The 25,776-nt window shown below is 49.8% G+C and overlaps 1 protein-coding gene across 2 annotated transcripts in view; it reads left to right on the top strand.

Moving 5' to 3' along the window:
• Positions 1 to 25,776, top strand: part of LOC137344336 (voltage-dependent L-type calcium channel subunit alpha-1S-like) — a 198,909-nt gene that overhangs the window by 22,390 nt on the left and 150,743 nt on the right. For both annotated transcript variants that reach the window (XM_068007199.1, XM_068007198.1), the window contains exons 4-5: positions 681 to 799; positions 14,617 to 14,769. In XM_068007199.1, coding sequence (XP_067863300.1) covers positions 681 to 799; positions 14,617 to 14,769 — 272 coding nt within the window. The remainder of the gene's footprint in view (positions 1 to 680; positions 800 to 14,616; positions 14,770 to 25,776) is intronic.

The raw sequence follows: 25,776 nt of genomic DNA on the forward strand, positions 1-25,776 counted from the left end.
ATTGTGAGCAGCGGATACGGTACACAATCTGCTGCTGCCATTTACAGCTACCCCTGACCAATCTTTTGTTTCTTAACCTGTCCCATAACCACCTTCCTTGCCTTGCACCCTCATCCCTTTTGTCGTTTAATCGCTCTTGCCTGCCACCCTATCACAGACCTTCCCTTTTGTACTTTCCTCCCCTCCTTTGTACCACCCCCCGCTTCCAACCTGGCTTAAAAACTGTTTAATCTTTAACATCTTCCAGTTCTGACAAAGGGTCATTGACCTGAAACGTTAACTCTGTTCCTTTCTCCACAGATGCTGTCTCACTTGCTGAGTATTTCCAGCGTTTTCTGTTTTTAACCATCTATCTAGATATTGGACAGAAAAGGGTGCACGTCAGATCATAGGGGCCTTGAGGCCAATTCGTGGGAGCGGCTGATGACACTGAATTCAAGAAAATATCTAACAGACTGAATGCAGGAGAGAGCAGAGTGTACAGCCTCGGCTCTGGGCGTACGGCCTCGGCTCTGGGCGTACGGCCTCGGCTCTGGGCGTACGGCCTCGGCTCTGGGCGTGTACAGCGTTTGCTCTATATATTCGGGACAGTGAGATGCTTCTGTAACTATCAATGGTCAGTCGCTTGAGGCAGATTGGCAGGTGCTGTCCCACTGACCGACTCTCTCCTTCCCTTGCAGGCTCTTCACTGTCGCACTGGAACAGCTTAGTCCGTCAGCCAAGAACGCAGGATTCGATGTAAAGGCCCTTCGAGCATTCCGGGTTCTCAGACCCCTACGTCTGGTGTCGGGCGTTCCCAGTAAGTACACAAGGAGTTGCTATCTTTTTCAACACAGAAGTTTAATGGGTTGTTTATTCAGGGTAAGGGTCACTCACTGTAACTGTCAAGAGTCACTGTTTATTCGTGATAACGGTCACTCACTGTGTAACTGTACAAAGTCACTGTTTATTCAGGGTAAGGGTCACTCACTGTAACTGTAAAGAGTCACTGTTTATTCGTGATAACAGTCACTCACGGTGTAACTGTACAGAGTCACTGTTTATTCAGGGTAAGGGTCACTCACTGTAACTGTAAAGAGTCACTGTTTATTCGTGATAACAGTCACTCACTGTGTAACTGTACAGAGTCACTGTTTATTCAGGGTAAGGGTCACTCACTGTGTAACTGTACAGAGTCCCTGTTTATTCAGGGTAACAGTCACTCACTGTGTAACTGTACAGAGTCACTGTTTATTCAGGGTAACAGTCACTCACTGTGTAACTGTACAGAGTCACTGTTTATTCAGGGTAACAGTCACTCACTGTGTAACTGTACAGAGTCACTGTTTATTCAGGGTAAGGGTCACTCACTGTGTAACTGTACAGAGTCACTGTTTATTCATGATAAGGGGCACTCACTGTGTAACTGTACAGAGTCACTGTTTATTCAGGGTAAGGGTCACTCACTGTGTAACTGTACAGAGTCACTGTTTATTCATGATAAGGGGCACTCACTGTGTAACTGTACAGAGTCACTGTTTATTCAGGGTAACAGTCACTCACTGTGTAACTGTACAGAGTCACTGTTTATTCATGATAAGGGTCACTCACTGTAACTGTACAGAGTCACTGTTTATTCATGATAAGGGTCACTCACTGTGTAACTGTACAGAGTCACTGTTTGTTTATTCAGGGTAACTGTCACTCACTGTGTACATAGAATTATATAGAATTTACAGCACAGAAACAGGCCATTCGGCCCAACTGGTCCAGGCTGGTGTTTATGCTCCATACGAACCTCCTCCCTCCATACTCCATCTCACCCTATCAGCATATCCTTCTATTCCTTTCTCCCTCACATGTTTATCCAGCTTCCCCTTAAATGTATCTATGTTAGTCGCCTCAACTACTCCTTGTGGGAGTGAGTTCCACATTCTAACCACTCTCTGGGTTAAGAAGTTTCTCCTGAATTCCCTACTAGATTTATTAGTGACTATCTTATATTTATGGCCCCTAGTTCTGGTCTCCCCCACAAGTGGAAACATCTTCTCTACATCTACCCTATCAAACCCTTTCATAATCTTAAACACATCTATCAGGTCACCCCTCAGTCTTCTGTTTTCCAGAGAAAAGAGCCCCAGCCTGTTCAATCATTTCTGATAAGTATATCCTCTGAGTTCTGGTATCATCCTTGATAATCTCGAGTGCCTCTATATCCTTTTTCTATAATTATGGAGACCAGAACTGTTCACAGTGCTCCAAGTGTGGTCTAACCAAGGTTCTATACAAGTTTAACATAACTTCTCTGCTTTTCAATTCTATCCCTCCAGAAATGAACCCCCATGCTTGATTTGCCTTTTTTTATGACCTTATTAACCTGTGTCACTACTTTGTGATTTGTGCATCTGTACCCCCGATCCCTCTGCTCCTCTACCCCATTTAGATTCTTATTTTCCAAGCAGTATGTGGCCTCCTTATTCTTCCTACCACAATGCACCACCTCACACTTAACTATATTGAAATTCATTTGCAAATTACACACCCATTCTGCCAGTTTATTAATGTCTTCCTGCATTTACTCACAGTCCTCCTCAGTATTAACTTTACCCCCAATTTGGTGTTGTCTGCAAATTTTGAAATTGTATTTCCGATTCCCAAGTCTAAAGCGTTGATGTAAATGGTGAACAACAGTGGTCCCAGCACCGATCCCTGGGGAACACCACTTCCTACCTTTTGCCAGTCTGAGTAACTACCTTCAACACCTACTCTCTGTTTTCTGTTTTGTAGCCAGTTTGCTATCCATTCTGCTACCTGTCCCCTGACTCCACACGCTCTGACCTTAGTCATAAATCTACAATGCAGTACCTTATCGAAGAATTTTGAAAATCTAAATGCAATGTCTACTGCATTACCCTTTTCTACTCTTTCTGTTACTCCTAAAAAGAATTCAATAATTTTGGTCAAGCTTGACTTTCCCTTCTGAAATCCGTGCTTTATTATATTTTCATTTTCGAGATGTTTTTCTATTGCATCTTTGAGTAAAGATTCCATTATCTATCCTATCACTGACGTTAAGCTACTTGGTCTATAGTTTCCTGATGTGGAGATGCCGGTGATGGACTGGGGTGGAAAAATGTGAGGAGTCGCACAGCACCAGGTTATAGTCCAACAGTTTTATTTGAAATCACAAGCTTTCGGAGCTTTGCTCCTTCGTCAGGTGAAGTGAAGAGTTCCATAAAGGCACAGCATATATAGTCAGAGAACAATGCCTGGTGATTACAGATAATCTTTCTAACTGCCCTTTATCACACCTCGGCAGAGAGATAATCACAGCAATCAAAGGAGTGAATGGTGCTCAGACAGGTTAGTCAGGGAAACGTTACATCCAGGAATACTGAGGTGGGGTCACAAGGGGTCACAAATGTAGCAGATGCTGGGGTTTGTATTAAAAACAGATAACTTTTTTTGCTGGAAATCGCAGCAGGTCCTGCCGCATCTGTATATGGAGAACAAGCCAACTACGACTTGAGTCTGGATGACTCTACGTCAGGTGGGGTTACATGTAGCGTGACATGAACCCAAGATCCCCGTTGTCGTGTGTCTCGAAGGCCGCCTTGGAGAACGCTTACCCGAAGATCGGAGGCTGAATGTCCTTGACTGCTGAAGTGTTCCCCGACTGGGAGGGAACCCTCCTGTCTGGCGATTGTTGTGCGGTGTCCGTTCATCCGTTGTCGCAGTGTCTGCATGGTCTCGCCAATGTACCATGCTCCGGGGCATCCTTTCCTGCAATGTATGAGGTAGACAACGTTGGCCGAGTCACAGGAGTATGAACCGTGCACCTGGTGGGTGGTGTCCTCTCGTGTGATGGTGGTATCTGTGTCGATGATCTGGCATGTCTTGCAGAGGTTGCCGTGGCAGGGTTGTGTGGTGTCGTGGACGCTGTTCTCCTGAAGGCTGGGTAATTTGCTGCGAACGATGGTCTGTTTGAGGTTGGGTGGCTGTTTGAAGGCGAGTAGTGGAGGTGTGGGGATGGCCTTAGCGAGGTGTTCGTCGTCATCGATGACATGTTGAAGGCTACGAAGAACATGGCGTAGTTTCTCCGCTCCGGGGAAGTACTGGACGACGAAGGGTACTCTGTTGGTTGTATCCCGTGTTTGTCTTCTGAGGAGGTCTATGCGATTTTTTGCTGTGGCCCGTCGGAACTGTCGATCGACGAGTCGAGCGTTATATCCCGTTCTTACGAAGGCGTCTTTCAGCGTCTGTAGGTGTCCATCGCGTTCCTCCTCGTCTGAGCAGATCCTGTGTATTCGCAGGGCCTGTCCATAGGGGATTGCCTCTTTGACGTGGTTAGGGTGGAAGCTGGAGAGTGGAGCATCGTGAGGTTGTCCGTGGGCTTGCGGTAGAGTGAGGTGCTGAGGTGCCCGTCTTTGATGGAGATTCGTGTGTCCAAGAAAGAAACCGATTCTGAGGAGTAGTCCATGGTGAGTTTGATGGTGGGATGGAACTTGTTGTTATCGTGTAGTTTCTTCAGTGATTCTTCGTCGTGGGTCCATAGGAAGAAAATGTCGTCGATGTATCTGGTGTATAGCGTTGCTTGGAGGTCCTGTGCAGTGAAGAAGTCGTGCTCGAACTTGTGCATGAAAATGTTGGCGTATTGGGGTGCGAATTTGGTCCCCATGGCTGTTCCGTGTGTTTGGGTAAAGAACTGGTTATCGAAGGTGAAGACATTGTGATCCAGGATGAAGCGGATGAGTTGTAGGATGGCGTCTGGAGATTGGCTGTTGTTGGTGTTGAGTATTGATGCCGTCGCAGCGATGCCGTCATCGTGGGGGATACTGGTGTATAGTGCCGAGATGTTCATCGTGGTGAGAAGTGTTCCTGGTTCAACTGGTCCGTGGGTGCTGAGTTTTTGTAGGAAGTCTGTAGTGTCGCGACAGAAGCTGGGGGTTCCCTGTACAATGGGTTTCAGGATGCCCTCGACGTATCCAGAGAGGTTCTCACACAGGGTTCCGTTGCCTGATACGATAGGACGTCCGGGTGTGTTGGCTTTGTGTATCTTTGGGAGGCAGTAGAAGTCTCCCACGCGGGGAGTACGTAGGATGAGAGCGCGTAGGATGCTTTGAAGGTCTGGATCGAAGGTCTTGATCAGTTTGTTGAGCTGGTGGGTGTGTTCTTTGGTCGGATCTGCGGATAACCGTCTGCAGTGTTCCTGGTTGTCCAGTTGTCGGTATGCTTCTTTGCAATAGTCCGTTCTGTTCTGTATGACGATGGCTCCTCCTTTGTCCGCTGGTTTGATGACGATGTGGCGGTTGGTCTTGAGAGCGTTGATGGCGTTGCGTTGTGCTCGGGTGACATTCTGGACTGTCTTGTGAGTGCAGCTGATGAATCTGGCGTTGACGCATCTCCTGACAGCTTGAGCATACATGTCAAGCTTAGGGCAGCGACCCTCCGGAGGGGTCCAATTTGACTCTTTCTTCTTCGGTTGCTGTACCGCGGATCCCTCTGTCTGCTGTTCCGGATCGTTGATTGTCTCATTGGGTTCGCTGCTGAAATCTTGGGGTTTGTGGAAGTATTCCAGGAGCCTCATTCTCCTGATGAATTCCTCTGTGTCCGCCGCGAGACCGATTGGGTCCATTTTGGTGGTGGGGCAGAAATTGAGCCCTCGGCTGAGAACTTCGATTTCGTCTGGTTGAAGGGTGTGGTCGGACAAGTTGACGATGGACTTCCCTGTGGTTGCAACCGTGGTACCGGGGGAGGCTTGGTTGCTGCTGGTGATGATGCCAAGTTTCACAAGCTTCCTGCTCTTGGTTTGCATGTAGGCAGTGTAGTTCCGTTGCCTCGTCTGTTTGGCGGTGTCTCGTAGCTGGTCTGCTGTGTCCTGAGCACAGGTTGAGAGTATGGACTCTATCTTGGTTTCGAGGTTGCGGCGTCTGCTGTAGAGCTGGTGTACGAGATGGTTGCGGAGTGTGCGCCATGTTCTCCGCAGCCTTCAACATGTCATCGATGACGACGAACACCTCGCTAAGGCCATCCCCACACCTCCACTACTTGCCTTCAAACAGCCACCTAACCTCAAACAGACCATCGTTCGCAGCAAATTACCCAGCTTTCAGGAGAACAGCGTCCACGACACCACACAACCCTGCCACGGCAACCTGTGCAAGACATGCCAGATCATCGACACAGATACCACCATCACACGAGAGGACACCACCCACCAGGTGCACGGTTCATACTCCTGTGACTCGGCCAACGTTGTCTACCTCATACGTTGCAGGAAAGGATGCCCCGGAGCATGGTACATTGGCGAGACCATGCAGACACTGCGACAACGGATGAACGGACACCGCACAACAATCGCCAGACAGGAGGGTTCCCTCTCAGTCGGGGAACACTTCAGCAGTCAAGGACATTCAGCCTCCGATCTTCGGGTAAGCGTTCTCCAAGGTGGCCTTCGAGACACACGACAACGCAAAATCATCGAGCAGAAATTGATAGCCAAGTTCCGCACCCATGAGGACGGCCTCAACCGGGATCTTGGGTTCATGTAACCCCACCTGACGTAGAGTCATCCAGACTCAAGTCGTAGTTGGCTTGTTCTCCATACACAGATGCGGCCGGACCTGCTGCGATTTCCAGCAAAAAAAAGTTATCTGTTTTTAATACAAACCCCAGCATCTGCTACATTTGTGACCCCTTGTGACCCCACCTCAGTATTCTTGGATGTAACGTTTCCCTGACTAACCTGTCTGAGCACCATTCACTCCTTTGATTGCTGTGATTATCTCTCTGCCGAGGTGTGATAAAGGGCAGTTAGAAAGATTATCTGTAATCACCAGGCATTGCTCTCTGACTATATATGCTGTGCCTTTATGCAACTCTTCACTTCACCTGACGAAGGAGCAAAGCTCCGAAAGCTTGTGATTTCAAATAAAGCTGTTGGACTATAACCTGGTGTTGTGCAACTCCTTACATTTATAGTTTCCTGAACTGGACACTTTGAGACAGGAGGCAGTCACACCCCTTAGGTTAGGTAGTGGTTTAGATTTGGTTAGTGGTGAGGGACAGGAGGTTGTGACTGAGAGTCAGGCAGGTAAGGAGACCTGAGATGCAGTGGTGGAGGAGCCTCAGCCTTTGCCCTTGTCCAACAGGTACGAGGTACTTGCTACCTGCGTGGATAAAACAAAGATTGCAGGAAGGATGGGCAAACTGACCACGGTACCGTGGGGGGAGCGAAAAGGAATGTGTCAGTGTTGGTGGATAGTATAGTCAGGGGGATAGATACTGTTCTCTGCAGCCGTGACTGGGAGTCCCGAAGGCTGTGTTGCCTGCCCGGTGCCAGGGTTAAGGACATCTCCTTGTGGCTGGAGAAGAACTTGGAGCATGAGGGGGAGGATCCAGTTGTCGTGGTCCATGTAGGAACCAATGACATGGGTAGAACTAGGAATGAGGTTCTGCTGAGAGAGTTTGAGGAGTTCAGGTCTAAATTAAAAAGCAGAATTTCAAAGGTAATAACCTCTGGATTACTACCTGAGCCACGTGCAAATTGGCATAGGGACAAACAGGATTAGATGGTTAAAATGTGTGGCTGAAAGAGTGGTGTGGGAAGCAGGGCTTTCAATTCATGGGGCACTGGCATCAGTTCTGGGGAAAGAGGGAGCTGTTCCGTTGGGATGGGCTCCACTTAAATCGGGCTGGGACCAGTGTCCTGACGAATCAAATAACTAGGGCGGTAGATAGGGCTTTAAACTAATAAGAGGGGAGGGTTCAGGAAAGGGTACGTTTATAGGTCTAAAAAGAAAAGTCAAGGCTGTAGAGCAGAGTAGCGATTTGGGTAAAAAGAAGCAGAGTATGTCAGGAAGGGACAGAGAGTTTAATAAAGGTAATAGGTCACATCAGAGAAGAACAGTAAAAAGTTAAAATTAAGGGCACGATATCTGAATCCACAAAGCATCCGTAACAAGATAGATGAATTAATGGCACAAATAGAGATAAATGGGTTTGATCTAGTAACTATTAGGGTGCAAGGAGGTGGGGTAGCCCTGATAATAAAGGATGAGATAAAGGAAAGGGTCTTAGCTCAGAAAATCAGGATGTGGAATCAGTATGGGTGGAGCTAAGAAATAAGAAGGGGCAGAAAACACTGGTGGGAGTAGTTTATTGGCCTCCGTATCAGTAGTTTTAGTGTTGGACAGAGTGTAAATCAGGAAATTAGAGGAGCATGTAACAAGAGTAATGCAATAATCGTGAGGGACCTTAATCTTCATATAGACTGGGCAAACCAAATTGGCAGAAGTAGTTTGGAGGACGAGTTCATGGAAAGCATTCGAGACAGTTTTCTAGAACAATATGTCGAGGAACCAACTAGGGAACAGGGTATTTTAGATCTAGTGTTGTGTGATGAGACAGGGTTAATTAGTAATCTTATAGTTCAGGATCCTCTGGGGAAGAGTGATCATAATATGATAGAATTTCATATTGAGTTTGAGAGTGATGTAGTTAAGTCAGAAACTAGGGTCTTAAATTTGAACATAAAGCCAATTATGTTAGTACGAGGGGTGAGTTGGCTCAGGTAGATTGGGAAATTAGATTAAAAGATATGATAGTAGATAAGCAACGGTGAACATTTAAAGAAATAATTCATAATTCCCAACGAATAAAAATTCCCTTGAGGAATAAAAACTCCATGGGAAAAGTGATCCAACTGTGGCTAACCAGAGAAGTTAAGGATAGTATTAGATTAAAAGAAGAGGCTGACACTGTTGCCAAAAAGTGCAGTAAGCCTGAGGGTTGGGAGGGTTTTAGAAATCAGCAAAGCATGACCAAGAAATTGATAAAGAGGGAGAAAATAGAATCTGAGAGTAAACTAGCAAGAAATATAAAAACGGATTGTAAGAGCTTCTACAAGTATATAAAAAGGAAGAGATTAGCGAAAGTAAACGTCGGTCCCTTAGAGGTAGAGACAGGAGAAATTATAATGGGGAATAAGGAAATGGCAGAGATGTTAAACAAGTATTTTGTATCTGTCTTCACAGTAGAAGACGCAAAAAAAAAATACAGGAAATAGTGGGGAACCAAAGGGCTAATGAGAGTGAGGAACTTAAAATAATTTAGATTAGCAAAGAAAAACTACTTGAGAAATTAATGGGACTAAAAGCCGACAAATCCCCTGGACCTGATGGCCTACATCCTCGGGTTTCAAAAGAGGTGGTTGCAGAGATAGTGGATGCATTGGTTTTGATCTTCCAGAATTCTCTAGATTCCAGAACGGTCCCCGTGGATTGGGAAGTAGAAAATGTAACCCCACTATTCAAGAAAGGAGGGAGAGAGAAAACAGGGAAGTACAGGCCAGTTAGCCTGATATCATTCATTGGGGAAATGCTGGAATCCATTATTAAGGACGTAGTAACAGGGCACTTAGAAAATCATAATATGATTAGACGGAGTCAACATGGATTTACGAAAGGGAAATCGTGTTTGACAAATCTATTAGAGTTTTTTGAGGGTGTAACAGGCAGAGTAGATAAGGGCGAACCAGTGGATGTGGTATATTTAGGTTTTCAGAAGGCATTTGATAAGTTGCCATGTAAGAGGTTGTTTCACAAGATAAGGGTTCATGGGATCGGGGTGATATATTAGCATGGATTGATGATTGGTTAACATAAAACAGAGAGTAGGGATAAACGGGTCATTCTCAGGTTGTCAGGCTGTAACTAGTCGGGTGCCGCAAGGATCAGTGCTTGGGCCTCAGCTATTTACAATCTACATTAATGACTTAGATGAAGGGACCGAGTGTAATGTATCCAAGTTTGCTGATGATACAAAGCTAGGTGGGAAAGTAAGCTGTGAGGAGGACACAAAGAGTCTGCAAAGGGATATAGACAGGTTAAATGAGTTGGCGAGAAAGTGGCAGATGGAGTATAATGTGGGGAAATGTGAAATTATCCACTTTGGTAGGAAGAATAGAAAAGCAGAATATTTTTTTTCAAAGGTGAGAGACTGAGAAATGTTGGTATTCAGAGGGATTTGGGTGTCCTTGTACATGAATCATAGAAAGTTAACATGCAGGTACAGCAAGCAATTAGGAAGGCAAATGGTATGTTAGCCTTTATTGCAAAGGGGTTGGAGTATAAGAATAAGGAGGTCTTGCTGTAATTATATAGGGTATTGGTGAGACCACACCTGAAATACTGTGTGTAGTTTTGGTCTCCTTACCTAAGGAAGGATATACTTGCCTTGGAGGTGGTGCAGTGAAGGTTCACTAGATTGATTCCTGGGATGAGAGGTTTATCCTGTGAGGAGAGATTGAGTAAAATGGGCCTATATTCTCCAGAGTTTAGAAGAATAAGAGGTGATCTCATTGAAACGTATAAAATTCTAAGAGGGCTTCACAGGGTAGATGCTGAGAGGCTGTTTCCCCTGGCTGGAGAATCTAGAACTAGAGGTCATAGTCTTAAGATAAAGGGGTCGGCCATTTAGGACCGAGATGAGTAAAACTTTCTTCACTCGGAGGAGATGCTTTGGATGCTGAGTCGTTGAGTATATTCAAGACTGAGATTGATAGATTTTTGGACTGTAAAGGAATCAAGGGATATGGGGATCACGCAGGAAAGTGGATTGAGGTCGAAGATCAGCCGTGTTCTTATTGAATGGCGGAACAGGCTCGAGGGGCTATATGGCCTCCTCCTGCTCCTATTTCTTATGTTCTGATGTTCTATCTCCCTTTTTAAATATAGGAATCACATTAGCTGTCCACCAGTCCTTTGGCACTATAACCTCTTCCAATGAATTTTTATATATATGTAATAGTGCCTCTGCTATCTCTTCCCTAACGTTTTTTAATATTCGCGGATGCAATCCATCCGGACCTGGGGTTGTATCCTCTCTAAGTTTGATTAGTTTATCAATTATCTCCCCCCTTTCTATCTTAAATGTCTTTATACCTTTATAGAGGGTATTCTGAGGGACAGGATCTACAGGCATTTGGAGAGGCAGGGACTAATTAGGAACAGTCAGCATGGTTTTGTGAGAGGAAAATCATGTCTCACGAATTTGATTGAGTTTTTTGAAGGGGTAACCAAGAAGATAGATGAGGGCTGTGCAGTAGACGTGGTCTACATGGACTTCAGCAAAGCATTTGACAAGGTACCACATGGTAGGTTGTTACATAAGGTTAAATCTCATGGGATCCAAGGTGAGGTAGCCAATTGGATACAAAATTGGCTTGACGACAGAAGACAGAGGGTGGTTGTAGAGGGTTGTTTTTCAAACTGGATGCCTGTGTCCAGCGGTGTGCCTCAGGGATCGGTGCTGGGTCCGCTGTTATTTGTTATTTATATTAATGATTTGGATGAGAATTTAGGAGGCATGGTTAGTAAGTTTGCAGATGACACCAAGATTGGTAGCATTGTGGACAGTGAAGAAGGTTATCTAGGATTGCAACGGGATCTTGATCAATTGGGCCAGTGGGCCGATGAATGGCAGATGGAGTTTAATTTAGATAAATGTGAGGTGATGCATTTTGGTAGATCGAATCGGGCCAGGACCTACTCCGTTAATGGTAGGGCGTTGGGGAGAGTTATAGAACAAAGAGATCTTGGAGTACAGATTCATAGCTCCTTGAAAGTGGAGTCACAGGTGGATAGGGTGGTGAAGAAGGCATTCGGCATGCTTGGTTTCATTGGTCAGAACATTGAATACAGGAGTTGGGATGTCTTGTTGAAGTTGTACAAGACATTAGTAAGGCCACACTTGGAATACTGTGTACAGTTCTGGTCACCCTATTATAGAAAGGATATTATTAAACTAGAAAGAGTGCAGAAAAGATTTACTAGGATGCTGCCGGGACTTGATGGTTTGACTTACAGGGAGAGGTTAGACAGACTGGGACTTTTTTCCCTGGAGAGTAGGAGGTTAAGGGGTGATCTTATAGAAGTCTATAAAATAATGAGGGGCATAGATAAGGTAGATAGTCAAAATCTTTTCCCAAAGATAGGGGAGTCTATAACGAGGGGGCACAGATTTAAGGTGAGAGGGGAGAGATACAAAAGGGTCCAGAGGGGCAATTTTTTCACTCAAAGGGTGGTGAGTGTCTGGAACGAGCTGCCAAAGGCAGTAGTAGAGGCGGGTACAATTTTGTCTTTTAAAAAGCATTTGGACAGTTACATGGGTAAGATGGGTATAGAGGGATATGGGCCAAGTGCAGGCAATTGGGACTAGCTTAGTGGTATAAACTGGGCGACATGGACATGTTGGGCCGAAGGGCCTGTTTCCATGTTGTAACTTCTATGAATCTCTTCCTCTAATGTCATGCCCACCATCTTCGTCTCCCTGGTAAATACTGAGGCAAAGTGACTCTTCAATATTTCTGCCATTTCGCTGTCATTACCAGTGAGTTTATCCTGTGGATCTGTTAGTGGCCCTATCCCTATCCTGATTTTCCTTTTGTTATTTATGTGTCTGTAGACCACTTTACTATTTTTATATTCCTTGATAATTTAATTTTGTACATCCTTTTTGTTGTACTAATTCTTTTTTTACTTCTTTCCTAACTTTTTCATAGTCCCTTCTGTCACCCTTTGTTCTCTATGTACTTAGTGTGTGCCTTTTTCTTTTGTTTCAATTTTAGCCTTTTCCCTTTATTCATCCACGGTATGTCATTACTGGCTCGTTTGTTCTTGCTTTTGAGGAATATATTTCTCCTGGACTCTATTGATCACTGTTTTAAATATTTCCCACTGCTGTTCTATTTGTAACAATGTGATGTGTTGTTAATGAGAAAGGTGTTGGTGAGGAGGACAGACTGTGGAGTTCATGAGGAGGTCGTTGAGATACTGGATGGGCTAAAAATGGATAAAAAGGAGGTACTAGAAAGGCTGGCAGTACTTAAAGTAGATAAGTCACCCGGTCCGGATGGGATGCATCCCAGGTTGCTGAGGGAAGGGTGGAAATTGCGGAGGTACTGGCCATAATCTTCCAAACATCCATAGATACGGGGGTGGTGCCAGAGGACTGGAGAATTGCAAATGTTACACCTTTGTTCAAAAAAAGGTGTAAGGATAAACCCAGCAACCACAGGCCAATCAGTTTAACCTCAGTGGTGTGGAAACTTTTAGAAACGATAATCTGGGACAGAATTAACAGTCACTTGGACGAGTATGGATTGATTAGGGAAAGCCAGCACGGATTTGTTAAAGGCCATTCGTGTTTAACTAACTTGATTGAGTTTTTTGATGAGGTAACAGAGAGGGTAGATGAGGGCAATGTGGTTGATGTGATGTATATAGACTTTCAAAAGGCTTTTGATAAAGTGCCGCATAATAGGCTTGTCAGCAAAATTGAAGCCAATGGAATAAAAGGGGCAGTGGCAGCATGGATACAGAATTGGCGAAGAGACAGGAAACAGAGAGTAGTGGTGAACAGTTGTTTTTCGGACTGGAGGGAGGTGTACAGTGGTGTTCCCCAGGGGTCAGTGCTGGGACCACTGCTTTTCTTGATATATATTAATGACTTGGACTAGGGTGTACAGGGCACAATTTTAAAATTTGCAGATGACACAAAACTTGGAAGGGAACAGTGAGGAGGATAGTGATAGACTTCAAGAGGATATAGACAGGCTGGTGGAATGGGCGGATATACGGCAGATGAAATTTAAGGCCAAGAAGTGTGAAGTGATACATTTTGGTTGGAAGAATGAGGAGAGGCAATATAAACTAAAGGGTACAATTCTAAAGTGGGTGCAGGAACAGAGAGATCTGGGGGATCATGTACACAAATCGTTGAAGGTGGCAGGGCAGGTTGAGAAAGTGGTTAAAAAAGCATATGGGATCCTGGGCTTTATAAATATAGGCATAGAGTACAAAAGCAAGGAAGTCATGATGAACCTTTATGAACGTCACTGATTTGGCCACAACTGGAGTGTTCTGTCCAATTCTGGGCACTGCACTTTAGGAAGGATGTGAAGGCCTTAGAGAGGGTGCAGATGAGATTTACTAGAATGATTCCAGGGATGAGGGACTTCAGTTACATGGATAGACTGGAGAAGCTGGGGTTATTCTCCTTAGAGCAGAGAAGGTTAAGAGGAGATTTTATAGAAATGTTCAAAATCATGAAGGGTTTAGATAAAGTAAATAAAGAGAAACTGTTCCCATTGGTGGAAGGGTCGAGAACCAGAGGACACAGATTTAAGGTGATTGGCAAAAGAACCAAAGGTGACATGAGGAAAAATGTTTTACGCAGTGAGTGGTTATGATCTGGAATTCGCTGCTTGAAAGGGTGATGGAAGCAGATTCAATCATGGCTTTCATGGGACTAACGGGATTGCTCTTACAAAGAGCCAGCACAGGCTTGATGGGCTGTATAGTCTCCTTCTGGTGTTGGTGAGGAGTATTTATTGTATCCATGTGATTTATATCAGTGAGTGTTAATTGTATTCAGGTGGTGCGAATTAATTGGGGACTCTCTCATATCCATTTATATGAGAGTTTATCTAGGGGATGGAGTGGGTAATGTGAATCTCTGTGAATAAAGGCTTGGAAGCAACTGAAGACCAGGCTCCAGTTTTCTATCCTTCACCACCTGGTTATCCAATTTGTAACCAGGAGGACAGACTGGCTGGTGACTGATGTCTGTGTTCAGGTTTACAGGTGGTGCTAAACTCGATCATTAAGGCCATGGTCCCCCTGCTCCACATTGCTCTGCTCGTCCTCTTCATGATCATCATATACGCTATCATTGGACTCGAACTGTTCATGGGCAAAATGCACAAGACGTGTTACTACAGCGGCACAGGTACAGTGTGAACGCACACGCAGGGATAGGGTGCATGCGCTGCGTGGACGTGCTCCCAGTGACGGTGCGAACACAGACGGGGACGGCGCGGACGCCGACACGCACACAGACGGGGACGGCGCGGACGCCGACACGCACACGGGGACGGCGCACACACAGACGGGGACGGCGCGGACGCAGACACGCACACAGACGGGGACGGCGCGGACGCAGACACGCACACAGACGTGGACGGCGCGGACGCAGACACGCACACAGACGTGGACGGCGCGGACGCAGACACGCACACAGACGGGGACGGCGCGGACGCAGACACGCACACAGACGGGGACTGCGCGGACGCAGACGCACAGAAGGGGACGGCGCGAACACACTGTGAACACATACAGAGGGACGGCACGAACACAATGTGAGCGTGCGGGGTCGGTGCGAGCACACGCGCGTGGACGCGCTCCCAGGGACTGTGCGAACACAGACACACACACACACAGACGGTGCGAACACAAACGCACACACAGGGACGGTGCGAACACAGACAGGGACAGTGTAAACGGACAGGGACAGAGTGAGCACAGTGTGAACACATACAGAGGGACAAGGTGAACACAGTATGAACTCACACACACTTACAGTGTGAACACACACAGGGACAGTGAGAACACAGTGCGAGCACACAGGGATGGTGTGAACACCGACAGTGTGAACAGAGTGAACTCAACGTTGATGCACGCGGGGACAGTGTGAATGCAGTGTAAACACACACATAGGAACAGTGTGAACAAAGGGACAGTGTGAACATCGTGTGAACACAGACACGGGGACAGTGTGAACACACCAAAAAGGTACACTGTGAACACAGACACGGGGACAGTGTGAACTTAGAGTGAAAAACAAAGGGACATTGTGAACACAGTGTGAACTTGCACGCAGTGGGAGCGCAGTGTGAGCACGCACGCAGTTACAGAGTGAGCGCAGTGTGAGCACGCACGCAGTTACAGAGTGAGCGCAGTGTGAGCACGCACGCAGTTACAGAGTGAGCGCAGTGTGAGCACGCACGCAGTTACAGAGTGAGCGCAGTGTGAGCACGCACGCAGTTACAGAGTGAGCGCAGTGTGAGCACGCACGCAGTTACAGAGTGAGCGCAGTGTGAGCACGCACGCAGTTACAGAGTGAGCGCAGTGTGAGCACGCACGCAGTTACAGAGTGAGCGCAGTGTGAGCACGCACGCAGTTACAGAGTGAGCGCAGTGTGAGCACGCACGCAGTTACAGAGTGAGCGCAGTGTGAGCACGCACGCAGTTACAGAGTGAGCGCAGTGTGAGCACGCACGCAGTTACAGAGTGAGCGCAGTGTGAGCACGCACGCAGTTACAGAGTGAGCGCAGTGTGAGCACGCACGCAGTTACAGAGTGAGCGCAGTGTGAGCACGCACGCAGTTACAGAGTGAGCGCAGTGTGAGCACGCACGCAGTTACAGAGTGAGCGCAGTGTGAGCACGCACGCAGTTACAGAGTGAGCGCAGTGTGAGCACGCACGCAGTTACAGAGTGAGCGCAGTGTGAGCACGCACGCAGTTACAGAGTGAGCGCAGTGTGAGCACGCACGCAGTTACAGAGTGAGCGCAGTGTGAGCACGCACGCAGTTACAGAGTGAGCGCAGTGTGAGCACGCACGCAGTTACAGAGTGAGCGCAGTGTGAGCACGCACGCAGTTACAGAGTGAGCGCAGTGTGAGCGCACTCACAGGGACAGTGTGAACTCGCACACAGTTAAAGTGAGAACACACAGAGCCAGTGTGAACACACACACAAGGACAGTGCCACCAGTGTGAACACAGACACAGGGACAGTGTGAACAGACACAGACAGTGTGAACACAGTGTGAACAAACATGGACAGTGTGGACACATATACGGACAGTGTGAGCACATATACGGACAGTGTGAGCACATATACGGACAGTGTGAGCAGATACACAGGGACAGTGTGAGCAGATACACAGGGACAGTGTGAGCAGATACACAGGGACAGTGTCAACAGATACACAGGGACAGTGTCAACACTCCCACAGGTGCAGTGTGAACACAGGTTCAGTGTGAACAGAGTGAACACATATGCAGGCACAGAGTGAACTCAATGTGAACACACACTCAGGGACAGTGTGAACACATACGGGGATGTGTGGACACAGTGTGAGCACATTGTGAACACACGGGTGCAGTGTGAAAACACACACAAACACGGGGACCTGTGGACACAGTGCGAGCACACACGGGGACAGTGTGAGCAGAGTGCGAGCACACACGGGGACAGTGTGAGCAGAGTGCGAGCACACACGGGGACAGTGTGAGCAGAGTGCGAGCACACACGGGGACAGTGTGAGCAGAGTGCGAGCACACACGGGGACAGTGTGAGCAGAGTGCGAGCACACACGGGGACAGTGTGAGCAGAGTGCGAGCACACACGGGGACAGTGTGAGCAGAGTGCGAGCACACACGGGGACAGTGTGAGCAGAGTGCGAGCACACACGGGGACAGTGTGAGCAGAGTGCGAGCACACACGGGGACAGTGTGAGCAGAGTGCGAGCACACACGGGGACAGTGTGAGCAGAGTGCGAGCACACACGGGGACAGTGTGAGCAGAGTGCGAGCACACACGGGGACAGTGTGAGCAGAGTGCGAGCACACACGGGGACAGTGTGAGCAGAGTGCGAGCACACACGGGGACAGTGTGAGCAGAGTGCGAGCACACACGGGGACAGTGTGAGCAGAGTGCGAGCACACACGGGGACAGTGTGAGCAGAGTGCGAGCACACACGGGGACAGTGTGAGCAGAGTGCGAGCACACACGGGGACAGTGTGAGCAGAGTGCGAGCACACACGGGGACAGTGTGAGCAGAGTGCGAGCACACACGGGGACAGTGTGAGCAGAGTGCGAGCACACACGGGGACAGTGTGAGCAGAGTGCGAGCACACACGGGGACAGTGTGAGCAGAGTGCGAGCACACACGGGGACAGTGTGAGCAGAGTGCGAGCACACACGGGGACAGTGTGAGCAGAGTGCGAGCACACACGGGGACAGTGTGAGCAGAGTGCGAGCACACACGGGGACAGTGTGAGCAGAGTGCGAGCACACACGGGGACAGTGTGAGCAGAGTGCGAGCACACACGGGGACAGTGTGAGCAGAGTGCGAGCACACACGGGGACAGTGTGAGCAGAGTGCGAGCACACACGGGGACAGTGTGAGCAGAGTGCGAGCACACACGGGGACAGTGTGAGCAGAGTGCGAGCACACACGGGGACAGTGTGAGCAGAGTGCGAGCACACACGGGGACAGTGTGAGCAGAGTGCGAGCACACACGGGGACAGTGTGAGCAGAGTGCGAGCACACACGGGGACAGTGTGAGCAGAGTGCGAGCACACACGGGGACAGTGTGAGCAGAGTGCGAGCACACACGGGGTCAGTGTGAGCAGAGTGCGAGCACACACGGGGACAGTGTGAGCAGAGTGCGAGCACACACGGGGACAGTGTGAGCAGAGTGCGAGCACACAGGGGGACAGTGTGAGCAGAGTGCGAGCACACACGGGGACAGTGTGAGCAGAGTGCGAGCACACACGGGGACAGTGTGAGCAGAGTGCGAGCACACACGGGGACAGTGTGAGCAGAGTGCGAGCACACACGGGGACAGTGTGAGCAGAGTGCGAGCACACACGGGGACAGTGTGAGCAGAGTGCGAGCACACACGGGGACAGTGTGAGCAGAGTGCGAGCACACACGGGGACAGTGTGAGCAGAGTGCGAGCACACACGGGGACAGTGTGAGCAGAGTGCGAGCACACACGGGGACAGTGTGAGCAGAGACACGGATAGTGTAAACACGGTGTGAACACGGGGACAGTGAGAACACAATGAACACACGGACAGTTACAGTGTGAACACACAGGCACAGCGAGAACACAGCGTGAGTTTAGAATCATAGAATCATAGAAGTTACAACATGGAAACAGGCCCTTCGGCCCAACATGTCCATGTCGCCCAGTTTATACCACTAAGCTAGTCCCAATTGCCTGCACTTGGCCCATATCCCTCGATACCCATCTTCCCCATGTAACTGTCCAAATGCTTTTTAAAAGACAAAATTGTACCTGCCTCTACTACTGCCTCTGGCAGCTCGTTCCAGACACTCACCACCCTTTGAGTGAAAAAATTGCCCCTCTGGATCCTTTTGTATCTCTCCCCTCTCAACTTAAATCTGTGCCCCCTCGTTATAGACTCCCCTATCTTTATAGGTTTCACAGGGATTGTGTGAACACTGTGTGGACTCGCACACAGGGACAGTGTGAACACTGTGTGGACTCGCACATGGACAGTGAGAACACAATGAACACACGGACAGTTACAGTGTGAACACACAGGCACAGCGAGAACACAGCGTGAGTTTCACAGGGATTGTGTGAACACTGTGAACTCACACACCGGGACAGTGTGAACACTGTGTGGACTCTCACACAGGGACAGTGTGAACACTGTGTGGACTCGCACACAGGGACAGTGTGAACACTGTGTGGACTCGCACACAGGGACAGTGTGAACACTGTGTGGACTCGCACACCGGGACAGTGTGAACACTGTGTGGACTCGCACACAGGGACAGTGTGAACACTGTGTGGACTCGCACACCGGGACAGTGTGAACACTGTGTGGACTCGCACACAGGGACAGTGTGAACACTGTGTGAACTCGCACACAGGGACAGTGTGAACACTGTGTGGACTCGCACACAGGGACAGTGTGAACACTGTGAACTCGCACACGGGGACAGTGTGAACACTGATGGACACTCTCAGGGACAGTGTGAACACTGTGTGGACTCGCACACAGGGACAGTGTGAACACTGTGTGGACTCGCACACAGGGACAGTGTGAACACTGTGTGGACTCGCACACAGGGACAGTGTGAACACTGTGTGGACTCGCACAGGGACAGTGTGAACACTGTGTGGACTCTCTCAGGGACAGTGTGAACACTGTGTGGACTCGCACAGGGACAGTGTGAACACTGTGTGGACTCGCACAGGGACAGTGTGAACACTGTGTGGACTCGCACAGGGACAGTGTGAACACTGTGTGGACTCGCACACCGGGACAGTGTGAACACTGTGTGGACTCGCACACCGGGACAGTGTGAACACTGTGTGGACTCTCTCAGGGACAGTGTGAACACTGTGTGGACTCGCACACAGGGACAGTGTGAACACTGTGTGGACTCGCACACAGGGACAGTGTGAACACTGTGTGGACTCGTACACAGGGACAGTGTGAACACTGTGTGGACTCGCACACAGGGACAGTGTGAACACTGTGTGGACTCGCACACCGGGACAGTGTGAACACTGTGTGGACTCGCACAGGGACAGTGTGAACACTGTGTGGACTCGCACACAGGGACAGTGTGAACACTGTGTGGACTCGCACACAGGGACAGTGTGAACACTGTGTGGACTCGCACACAGGGACAGTGTGAACACTGTGTGGACTCGCACACAGGGACAGTGTGAACACTGTGTGGACTCGCACACAGGGACAGTGTGAACACTGTGTGGACTCTCACAGGGACAGTGTGAACACTGTGTGGACTCTCACACCGGGACAGTGTAAACACTGTGTGGACTCTCACACAGGGACAGTGTGAACACTGTGTGGACTCTCACACAGGGACAGTGTGAACACTGTGTGGACTCGCACACAGGGACAGTGTGAACACTGTGTTGACTCGCACAGGGACAATGTGAACACTGTGTGGACTCTCACACAGGGACAGTGTGAACACTGTGTGGACTCTCTCACAGGGACAGTGTGAACACTGTGTGGACTCGCACACAGGGACAGTGTGAACACTGTGTGGACTCGCACACAGGGACAGTGTGAACACTGTGTGGACTCTCACACAGGGACAGTGTGAACACTGTGTGGACTCTCACAGGGACAGTGTGAACACTGTGTGGACTCTCGCACAGGGACAGTGTGAACACTGTGTGGACTCGCACAGGGACAGTGTGAACACTGTGTGGACTCGCACAGGGACAGTGTGAACACTGTGTGGACTCGCACACAGGGACAGTGTGAACACTGTGTGGACTCTCACACAGGGACAGTGTGAACACTGTGTGGACTCGCACACAGGGACAGTGTGAACACTGTGTGGACTCGCACACCGGGACAGTGTGAACACTGTGTGGACTCGCACAGGGACAGTGTGAACACTGTGTGGACTCGCACACAGGGACAGTGTGAACACTGTGTGGACTCGCACACAGGGACAGTGTGAACACTGTGTGGACTCGCACACAGGGACAGTGTGAACACTGTGTGGACTCGCACACAGGGACAGTGTGAACACCGTGTGGACTCGCACACAGGGACAGTGTGAACACTGTGTGGACTCGCACACAGGGACAGTGTGAACACTGTGTGGACTCTCACAGGGACAGTGTGAACACTGTGTGGACTCTCACACCGGGACAGTGTAAACACTGTGTGGACTCTCACACAGGGACAGTGTGAACACTGTGTGGACTCGCACACAGGGACAGTGTGAACACTGTGTGGACTCTCACAGGGACAATGTGAACACTGTGTGGACTCGCACACAGGGACAGTGTGAACACTGTGTGGACTCTCACAGGGACAGTGTGAACACTGTGTGGACTCGCACACAGGGACAGTGTGAACACTGTGTGGACTCGCACACCGGGACAGTGTGAACACTGTGTGGACTCTCACAGGGACAGTGTGAACACTGTGTGGACTCGCACACAGGGACAGTGTGAACACTGTGTGGACTCGCACACAGGGACAGTGTGAACACTGTGTGGACTCGCACACAGGGACAGTGTGAACACTGTGTGGACTCTCACACAGGGACAGTGTGAACACTGTGTGGACTCGCACACAGGGACAGTGTGAACACTGTGTGGACTCTCACAGGGACAGTGTGAACACTGTGTGGACTCGCACACCGGGACAGTGTGAACACTGTGTGGACTCTCACACCGGGACAGTGTGAACACTGTGTGGACTCTCACACCGGGACAGTGTGAACACTGTGTGGACTCTCACACCGGGACAGTGTGAACACTGTGTGGACTCGCACAGGGACAGTGTGAACACTGTGTGGACTCTCACGCAGGGACAGTGTGAACACTGTGTGGACTCTCACACAGGGACAGTGTGAACACTGTGTGGACTCTCACACAGGGACAGTGTGAACACTGTGTGGACTCTCACACAGGGACAGTGTGAACACTGTGTGGACTCTCACACAGGGACAGTGTGAACACTGTGTGGACTCTCACACAGGGACAGTGTGAACACTGTGTGGACTCTCACACCGGGACAGTGTGAACACTGTGTGGACTCGCACACAGGGACAGTGTGAACAGTGTGTGGACTCGCACACAGGGACAGTGTGAACACTGTGTGGACTCTCACACAGGGACAGTGTGAACACTGTGTGGACTCGCACACAGGGACAGTGTGAACACTGTGTGGACTCTCACACAGGGACAGTGTGAACACTGTGTGGACTCTCACACAGGGACAGTGTGAACACTGTGTGGACTCTCACACCGGGACAGTGTGAACACTGTGTGGACTCGCACACAGGGACAGTGTGAACACTGTGTGGACTCGCACAGGGACAGTGTGAACACTGTGTGGACTCGCACACAGGGACAGTGTGAACACTGTGTGGACTCTCACACAGGGACAGTGTGAACACTGTGTGGACTCGCACACAGGGACAGTGTGAACACTGTGTGGACTCTCACACAGGGACAGTGTGAACACTGTGTGGACTCACACAGGGACAGTGTGAACACTGTGTGGACTCACACAGGGACAGTGTGAACACTGTGTGGACTCTCACACCGGGACAGTGTGAACACTGTGTGGACTCGCACACAGGGACAGTGTGAACAGTGTGTGGACTCTCACACAGGGACAGTGTGAACACTGTGTGGACTCGCACACAGGGACAGTGTGAACACTGTGTGGACTCTCACACAGGGACAGTGTGAACACTGTGTGGACTCTCACACAGGGACAGTGTGAACACTGTGTGGACTCTCACACCGGGACAGTGTGAACACTGTGTGGACTCGCACACAGGGACAGTGTGAACACTGTGTGGACTCGCACACAGGGACAGTGTGAACACTGTGTGGACTCGCACACAGGGACAGTGTGAACACTGTGTGGACTCGCACACGGGGACAGTGTGAACACTGTGTGGACTCGCACACAGGGACAGTGTGAACACTGTGTGGACTCGCACACAGGGACAGTGTGAACACTGTGTGGACTCGCACACCGGGACAGTGTGAACAGTGTGTGGACTCGCACAGGGACAGTGTGAACACTGTGTGGACTCTCACACAGGGACAGTGTGAACACTGTGTGGACTCGCACACAGGGACAGTGTGAACACTGTGTGGACTCTCACAGGGACAGTGTGAACACTGTTTGAACTCGCACACAGGGACAGTGTGAACACTGTGTGGACTCGCACAGGGACAGTGTGAACACTGTGTGGACTCTCACACAGGGACAGTGTGAACACTGTGTGGACTCGCACACAGGGACAGTGTGAACACTGTGTGGACTCTCACACAGGGACAGTGTGAACACTGTGTGAACTCTCACACAGGGACAGTGTGAACACTGTGTGGACTCTCACACAGGGACAGTGTGAACACTGTGTGGACTCTCACACAGGGACAGTGTGAACACTGTGTGGACTCTCACACCGGGACAGTGTGAACACTGTGTGGACTCGCACACAGGGACAGTGTGAACAGTGTGTGGACTCGCACACAGGGACAGTGTGAACACTGTGTGGACTCTCACACAGGGACAGTGTGAACACTGTGTGGACTCGCACACAGGGACAGTGTGAACACTGTGTGGACTCTCACACAGGGACAGTGTGAACACTGTGTGGACTCTCACACAGGGACAGTGTGAACACTGTGTGGACTCTCACACCGGGACAGTGTGAACACTGTGTGGACTCGCACACAGGGACAGTGTGAACACTGTGTGGACTCTCACACAGGGACAGTGTGAACACTGTGTGGACTCTCACACAGGGACAGTGTGAACACTGTGTGGACTCGCACACAGGGACAGGTTGAACACTGTGTGGACTCTCACACAGGGACAGTGTGAACACTGTGTGGACTCTCACACCGGGACAGTGTGAACACTGTGTGGACTCGCACACAGGGACAGTGTGAACAGTGTGTGGACTCGCACACAGGGACAGTGTGAACACTGTGTGGACTCTCACACAGGGACAGTGTGAACACTGTGTGGACTCTCACACAGGGACAGTGTGAACACTGTGTGGACTCTCACACCGGGACAGTGTGAACACTGTGTGGACTCGCACACAGGGACAGTGTGGACACTGTGTGGACTCTCACACAGGGACAGTGTGAACACTGTGTGGACTCTCACACAGGGACAGTGTGAACACTGTGTGGACTCGCACACAGGGACAGTGTGAACACTGTGTGGACTCGCACACAGGGACAGTGTGAACACTGTGTGGACTCTCACACAGGGACAGTGTGAACACTGTGTGGACTCTCACACAGGGACAGTGTGAACACTGTGTGGACTCGCACAGGGACAGTGTGAACACTGTGTGGACTCTCACACAGGGACAGTGTGAACACTGTGTGGACTCTCACAGGGACAGTGTGAACACTGTGTGGACTCGCACACAGGGACAGTGTGAACACTGTGTGGACTCGCACAGGGACAGTGTGAACACTGTGTGGACTCGCACACAGGGACAGTGTGAACACTGTGTGGACTCGCACACAGGGACAGTGTGAACACTGTGTGGACTCGCACACAGGGACAGTGTGAACACTGTGTGGACTCTCACACAGGGACAGTGTGAACACTGTGTGGACTCGCACACAGGGACAGTGTGAACACTGTGTGGACTCGCACACAGGGACAGTGTGAACACTGTGTGGACTCGCACACAGGGACAGTGTGAACACTGTGTGGACTCGCACACAGGGACAGTGTGAACACTGTGTGGACTCTCACAGGGACAGTGTGAACACTGTGTGGACTCTCACAGGGACAGTGTGAACACTGTGTGGACTCTCACAGGGACAGTGTGAACACTGTGTGGACTCGCACACCGGGACAGTGTGAACACTGTGTGGACTCGCACACCGGGACAGTGTGAACACTGTGTGGACTCTCACACAGGGACAGTGTGAACACTGTGTGGACTCGCACACCGGGACAGTGTGAACAGTGTGTGGACTCTCACACAGGGACAGTGTGAACACTGTGTGGACTCGCACACAGGGACAGTGTGAACACTGTGTGGACTCGCACACAGGGACAGTGTGAACACTGTGTGGACTCGCACACAGGGACAGTGTGAACACTGTGTGGACTCGCACACGGGGACAGTGTGAACACTGTGTGGACTCGCACACGGGGACAGTGTGAACACTGTGTGGACTCGCACACGGGGACAGTGTGAACACTGTGTGGACTCGCACACAGGGACAGTGTGAACACTGTGTGGACTCGCACACCGGGACAGTGTGAACAGTGTGTGGACTCGCACAGGGACAGTGTGAACACTGTGTGGACTCTCACACAGGGACAGTGTGAACACTGTGTGGACTCGCACACCGGGACAGTGTGAACACTGTGTGGACTCTCACACAGGGACAGTGTGAACACTGTGTGGACTCGCACACAGGGACAGTGTGAACACTGTGTGGACTCGCACACCGGGACAGTGTGAACACTGTGTGGACTCGCACACCGGGACAGTGTGAACACTGTGTGGACTCGCACACCGGGACAGTGTGAACACTGTGTGGACTCGCACACAGGGACAGTGTGAACAGTGTGTGGACTCTCACACAGGGACAGTGTGAACACTGTGTGGACTCGCACACCGGGACAGTGT

This window comes from Heptranchias perlo, chromosome 27 (assembly GCF_035084215.1).
Source record: "Heptranchias perlo isolate sHepPer1 chromosome 27, sHepPer1.hap1, whole genome shotgun sequence".
NCBI classification, from domain to species: Eukaryota; Metazoa; Chordata; class Chondrichthyes; order Hexanchiformes; family Hexanchidae; genus Heptranchias; species Heptranchias perlo.